Raw genomic sequence first — 7,141 nt, forward strand, 5'->3', positions numbered from 1 at the left:
CTCATAAGCAAAGTTGGAATATTCTAAGAGTAGAGACACTTCCAGTGAAGTTTTAAAAAATAGTAGCAATCGTGAGCTATAAATTGCCAGAATCTTAAAATGAACTGTTCTGTTTCGTTCGACGATATACTGTCGGTCGGCCCCCCCTCCTGATCGTCTCGGCCCTTTATTACGCCGCTGCCGCTGGCCTCGACGGCCTGTGCCGGGACCAGCTCAGTTCGTCTCCTGACACACAGGTTCACGCATCAGCTGGCCAGCTACAAGCCTCTACCAGCCAAGTCACACCAGCAGCAGCCAGCAAGCCGCTCGAGACAGCTAGTCCACCAACAATATTAGCAGAGCATAGTACGCAGACAGCACGCTATTTATTGTCGCCGGGTCCGCTTTCCTTGTACACAAAAAATAAAGAGTTTCTCAAACATTGGTCCTTCGAGCCGGATTCAGCAACAAGGAAAAAAAAGCCGGCACGATGTAAGTACGCATTAAGTCCTGCGTCTTGTGTTAATGCGCGTGTCTTGCATGTCCACGCGCGTTAACTAATGTAGCCGGAGGTCATGGCCGCCACGCTGCCCATAATACGAATTGCGTGGCAGCCGTGGTTCTCGTTTGTCAGCCACCGCGGCCTCTATATCGCAGGCGTCGCCGACTGGCGCTCGCGAGTGCACGCGCGCTTGGGACCACCATATTGGCTGCTCGCTGTGCGAGCGTTAGCCACTGCCACCGCCATATTGCAGGCGTCGCCGACTGAAGCTCGCGCGCTCTGAACCGCCACGGCCGCCATGATGCCCGTGTCGCGGATTTGAGGTTTGGCTGCTCGCCGTGCGAGCGTTAGCCCCCGCGGCCACCATGTTGCCCGCATCGCATGACTGCTGCTAACAAGTGCACGCGCAATCGAGACCACCACGGTCGCCATGAGGCCCGTGTCGTGGATTTTATGCAGCCAACTGAGCGTCTGGCGCCTTGCTGCCTCGCTCGCAGAGTAGTCATCCTTTCCGAGCGCCTGGCGCCGTGTCGCCTCGCTTACGAAACAGTTGGCTCAGCCGAGCGACTTACAACTGATCAAGAAGCGTCCGCCTCGAGTTCCGTTGATGATTCAACGTCGAACTCATTATATTCATGATTTTTAGGGAAACCGGACAGGCGTCAGCCCTGTTCGCCACCCAACAACGGCTTGGCGACGTCATCGCTCGGTTCACGGCCGCTGTAAAGGCCACCGAAACAAGCCACTGGACCCCAGGCCTCGTCATGGCTCGGCTTGAGCTCTTGGACGCATACTGGAATGACTTCCAGGTCAACCACGTGGGTTTGTTGACCGCAGAAACCACCGAACACGGCGACACTGCGGACGACATATACGCCGCCGCAGAGGCCAACTTCGTCGATGCCCAGTCACACCTGTATGACGCTCGGCTCGCACTAACCCCGCCTGGGGCCCACGGGGAAATCCGCCCAGCCGGAGAACCGGCACCACATCGTGGGCTTAAGTTGCCTACGATCACCATCTCGCCCTTCTCGGGACGACAAGAGGACTGGGAATCATTCAGGGACCTGTTCCGAGCCCTCATACACGACGACAAGCAGCTAACGGACGTTCAGAGACTCTATTATTTAAAGTCACTCTCTCAAGGCGATGCCAAGGCCGTCTTGGACTCCGTGCAGATCGTTGGGTCCAACTACCCGACAGCCTGGAGCCCACTCGAGGCCCGCTATGAGCATCAGCGGCTCCTCGTGCAGGACCACGTTGCAGCGCTCCGCAACATCAAGCCTCTGCGGGACGAGTCAGCCGGAGGTCTCCAAGCACTGTTGGACACGCTTAAACTTCATCGCGATCAGCTTAGTGCTCTCGGCTGCCCTGTCGCCTCCTGGGATGGTTGGTTCATCGCGTTTGCAGCAACGGGCATGGACGCCACCACAAGACGTGCTTGGGGAGACGAGCTGGAGAAGCTGGAGATTTCCAGCGACGTGCCCGGTGATTCCTGGGCGACCTTTACCATGCTGGCTGCATTTCTGCGGCGCAGATGCCGCACTCTCAGCTCCGTACAGGCTTCTCATCTAGCGCGCTCAGCTGGCTCCGCCGGCTCACGAGGGCCCTCCTCGACGCACGCAGGGCGCAATTTCCGCTCCCTCACGACCCAGGAGGCCCCAGCGAACTGTCCGGCTTGGCACGAACCCCACTATCTCGGGCATTGCGGTCAGTTCCGGGATCTGAATCCAGCCGCCAAGATGCACATCGTATTCCAGGAGAAGTTATGCTTCAACTGCCTGAAGCCAGGGCACTCCCTGCATGACTGCCCCTCCAAGTCGGTCTGCCAGCGCTGCCGGGCGGCGCACCACAGTCTGCTGCACGACAGCCGCAAGCGCCGGTCCGAAGCTCCAGGATCTTCAGACCCACCCAAGCATGCGAAGCCAACCAGCTTTGATCTCCTCAAGGCTTCTGATGAGTCCCGGCAATGACTCGTGGTGCTTCCGACCGCACTCGTCCAACTCAGCGGCAGCCCGGGGCCCATCGTCACCGTGAGAGCCCTCCTCGACCCTTGCTCTGAGATCTCAGCCATCTCTCTCAAGCTTGCTCGCCGCCTAAAGGCCCCTTTGGAGGATTCTAGAACCAGCGTATCGGGCATCTGCGGCGAACACGCCGTAAGGTCGACACTCCGCGCCAGCCTGCGCCTGATGCCAGGGGATGGCACCCCTTGGTTGCATCTGAAGGCGCTGTGCATACCCTACCTCAGTCTTTCAACTCCTGTGGCCCTGCTTGACCCCAGCATCCTGCGATTCTGGGCCAGCCTGCAGGACCTCGCCGACCCCGACTTTGGCCTTCCTCGTGCGGTCGATATTCTCATTGGCGCTGAGGTCTACAGCCGTCTGCTGCGCCCTGGGTACCATCAGCGTGGAGAGATCGTCGGTCAGCATACAGCACTCAGCTGGACTCTAGTCGGGTGTGCTCCTGGGCGCCCCTTGGACAGCGCCGTCACGTGTCCGACATTGCACGATGAGCTGGCTCCACCCTGGCATCGCGAGCTCGTCATGCTACTCCAGCGCTTTTGGGAACTTGAAGAGGTGCCCTCCGTCTGCCGCCGCGCGCCCGATGACATCGACTGCGAGCGGATTTCCGCCAACTACCAGCGCGACGCGGACGGCCGTTATATCGTGCGTTTGCCTATGAAGCGCAATGCTGCACCGCTCCTCGGCGATAGCCTGGCTAGCGCCCTGGCCTCACTGCGATCTTTACACCGTCGCCTCCAGCGGGACTCAAAGATGGCAACCGAGTATAACCGCTTCATGAGCGAGTACCTCGCCCTCGGTCATATGAAGCAGCTCTCCAGCCGAGAGCTCTCCAAACCGAGCAGCACGGTCTGCTACGTCCCGCACCACGGCATCTGGCAACACGGGAACCTTGGACCAAAGTTGCGCGTCGTGTTTAACGCCTCGCACCCAACCTCGAGTGGCTACAGCCTAAACGACATCCTGCACTCCGGGCCGAGACTCCAGGCCGCACTACCGACAGTCCTGCTGCGATGGCGAAGATATTACGTCGCCTTCTGCAGCGATGTCCAGATGATGTTCTGCCAAATCTGGGTCGACCCGCGAGACGCAGACCTTCAGCGCATCGTCTGGAGCCCTGATCCGAGTCAGCCGCCTGTACACTATCAACTGCGCACCGTCACTTATGGCGCGACTTGCTCGCCCTACTTGTCACTGCGTGTGATTCAACAACTATGCCATGACGAAGGACACTTGTGGCCGGACGCCGTACCTGTCGTCATGAACGATCGGTACGTGGATGACATCCTCTCGGGTGCCGATGACCTCGAAACGGCCCGCCAGCTTCGGGATCAAGTAATCGGTCTGCTGCGCTCAGGCGGATTTCCACTCCGGAAATGGGTCGCCAATGACGCCGAACTTCTGGCTGACCTCACCCAGGAAGCTTGCCTGCGCTCTACGTGGCGTGAACTCAGCGACGCCGGCCTCGTCAGCGAGCTTGGCATCAGCTGGGACCCAGCTTTGAATACTTTCCGGCTCACACCCCCGGCAGCTTGAGAACAGGACACCAAGCGGAGCATCCTTGCTGGACTCGCGAGCCTCTTCGATCCTTGCGGTTGGCTCGCGCCGACCATACTCCAAGCCAAGCTCCTTGTGCAGGATCTTTGGCGCGCCCGGTTAGATTGGGATGAGGTCGTGCCTGCATCAATGGCTCTTCTATGGTCAGCTTTTACCACTGAGCTGAAATCAATCCAAGGCTTCTCCATTCCACGTTGGATTGGATCTTCGGCTCCGTCGAAGATTCACCTCCACGCCTTTTCAGACGCCAGCCGCCACGCGATGGGCGCGGTGGTGTACTCCCAGCTGCAAGACTCCTCAGGGCAAGTTCGCTGCCACATTCTGCTGGCCAAGACGAAACTTGCGCCCATCCGAAGCCTCAAGCCGTCAGCCACGCCCCAGGCTCGCATGACGATCCCTCGCCTTGAGCTGCGTGCCGCGCTGCTTGCTGCGAAACTACTGCGGTTGGTCGTCAGCGAGTGGAATATCCCTATTAAGCAATGCTACGCTTGGTGCGACTCCCAAGTCGTTCTACGCTGGCTCCACTCCACCGAGCCGACCAACCACGCTCTCGTCGACAACTACGTCACCCACATCCAGGAGGTACTGACACCGCACATCTGGCGCTATGTGCCTACTCATGACAATCCTGCCGATGTGGCGTCTCGAGGCACCGATGCCCAGACTCTACACCGCCAGCAGACATGGTGGACTGGCCCTTCCTGGCTGTCCGAAGGCGCTGATCGTTGGCCCCAAGAGCCCTCCGAGCCGCCACAGCCCTCACCTCCTCGCCTCTGCAACGTCACGCAAAAGGTCGAGTTCGACCTTCTCCGACTGTTCTCCGATCTTGGCGTCCTCTTGCGCACCCTCACCTACCTGCGTCGGTGGGCGAGACTCCATCTCGGCCGAGCCCCTACACGACCGATGCTCTCAGCACCGACGGCTACTGAGTTGACCGATGCCTACCTCGCTTGCGTGCGCTTGAGCCAGCAGCGTGCCTTCTCTGATGAACTTGCACTGCTTCGCACGGGCCGCGCCCTTCTCAAGCGGCACCCACTGACATCGCTCGCAGCCTTCGTCCATACAGACGGCGTTCTGCGTGTGGGTGGTCACCTCCAGCACGCCGAGATGACCTTCGCGGAGCGACACCCACCCATCCTTGACGGCGCTTGCCCTCTCGCCACGCTTACGATCGCGTGGGCCCATCACCGAGCGCTCCACGGGGGCTTTCACACCACCAGCGCGTACACCGTCAAGCGTGCTTTGATCATCGGTGGCTCCCGGAAAGTCAAGGCTTTCCTACGCAGTTGCGTTACTTGTGCTCGTCTCCAAGCCCGATCAGCTGTCCAATTGATGGCTCCTCTCCCGCGGTCACGAGTTACTCCCTTCCGCGCCTTCGGTCGCACTGGGATCGATTACGCCGGGCCGTTCCACGTCCTCGCAGCTAAGGGCCGAGGCGTTCACACCACGAAGGGTTACATCGCCATATTTGTCTGTCTCACCACGAAGGCACTACATTTGGAGCTCGTAGGCGATCTATCAACCGTCTCCTTTCTTGCGGCTCTCACCCGCTTCTCTGGGCGCCGGGGAAGACCGTCTGAACTCAGGAGCGACAACGCGACGTGCTTCCATCGAGCTGACACCGAGTTGCGCGACGCGCTTCGTCTTGCTGAGCACCGGTGGGACCTCGTCGCGGGTGCCCTAGCGGATCAAGGTATCGAGTGGCATTTTATTCCACCTGGGGCCCCTCACTTTGGAGGTCTCTGGGAGGCCGCGGTCAAGTCCGTCAAAGATCATCTCCGACGAGTCATGGGCTCGCGGCACCTGACGTACGAGAAGTTCTCAACCGTCTTGGTCGGGATCGAAGCTGTCCTCAACAACCGACCCCTCACTCCACTGTCGGGCGACATGGACGACCTGGGCGTGCTGACCCCCGGTCACTTCTTCATCGGAGCACCCCTCAATTCAATCATTGAGGCCGCGCTACATGATCAGGATCTCGACCATCTGGCTCACTGGGAGCTTGTCCGGGGCATCAGAGCACAATTCTGGGCCCGATGGAGTCGGGAGTATCTTAATACTCTTCAACAGCGATTGAAGTGGATCACCCCTCATCGGAACCTGACCTTGGGTGATATCGTCACCGTCCTTGACTCATCTCTACTCTCGACCGACGGACGCTGGCCTCTCGGCCGCGTAACTGGTGTTCACCCTGGCCCGGACGGCCTCGTACGCGCTGTGACCGTCCGAACGGCGACGGGAGAATACACCAGGCCAATCACGAAAGTCACGCTGCTTCCCGTGATAACCCGGACCGCCTCTCAGCCTGCATCGCCTGGAGGCGAAACCGCTCTGGATACGGCGAGTAGGACTTGAAGTTTCGTTCCTGGAACGAGGCGGGCGGGATGTTTCGTTCGACGATATACTGTCGGTCGGCCCCCCCTCCTGATCGTCTCGGCGCTTCATTACGCCGCTGCCGCTGGCCTCGACGGCCTGTGCCGGGACCAGCTCAGTTCGTCTCCTGACACACAGGTTCACGCATCAGCTGGCCAGCTACAAGCCTCTACCAGCCAAGTCACACCAGCAGCAGCCAGCAAGCCGCTCGAGACAGCTAGTCCACCAACAATTTCAGCAGAGCATAGTACGCAGACAGCACGCTATTCATTGTCGCCGGGTCCACTTCCCTTGTACACAAAAAATAAAGAGTTTCTCAAACATGTTCATTGAAACCATCAACTTCATTGTCAGCGTATGTCAACTCTACCATGGTAAAAAGTAACTTATACACAACAGTAAAAGAAACACAGCTCATTGAATAATGACGTAACTAGGATCAATGGCCTAAACACTAAAGTATTGTTGAATAAGAAATAAATAATGTGAGACGCTTATCTTTCATCCTAGAGAAAAAAGCCAACAAATTTTAAACTTAAAATTTCAATGAATTGCCTATCAATTTTCTACCCAAAAAAACATTTTTTACAACGATAATTAAAGAAAAAATAGTCTTGAAATAGCTATAAGAGCACTGTAAATTTATATCTGGTATAAAAAAAGGCATATATAAGTCAACTTTACTTCTTAATTAACGACACATCCCATA

General features: G+C 57.9%; 2 protein-coding genes across 2 annotated transcripts; both read left to right on the forward strand.

Moving 5' to 3' along the window:
* Positions 1-911: 911 nt before the first annotated feature.
* Positions 912-4,038, forward strand: LOC149374604 (uncharacterized). The gene is made up of 3 exons (XM_089592429.1): positions 912-979; positions 1,128-2,447; positions 2,490-4,038. Exons 1-3 carry the CDS (start codon positions 912-914, stop codon positions 4,036-4,038), a joined length of 2,937 nt encoding a protein of 978 aa, XP_089448555.1.
* Positions 4,039-4,188: 150 nt separating this feature from the next.
* LOC149374605 (uncharacterized) lies at positions 4,189-6,414 on the forward strand. The gene has a single exon (XM_089592430.1). It carries the CDS (start codon positions 4,189-4,191, stop codon positions 6,412-6,414), a length of 2,226 nt encoding a protein of 741 aa, XP_089448556.1.
* Positions 6,415-7,141: the final 727 nt, after the last annotated feature.

Source organism: Copidosoma floridanum, unplaced genomic scaffold (genome assembly GCF_036245765.1).
Source record: "Copidosoma floridanum isolate Cflo_tuat_1 unplaced genomic scaffold, Cflo_Japanese_pri ptg000017l, whole genome shotgun sequence".
In the NCBI taxonomy this organism is placed as follows: Eukaryota; Metazoa; Arthropoda; class Insecta; order Hymenoptera; family Encyrtidae; genus Copidosoma; species Copidosoma floridanum.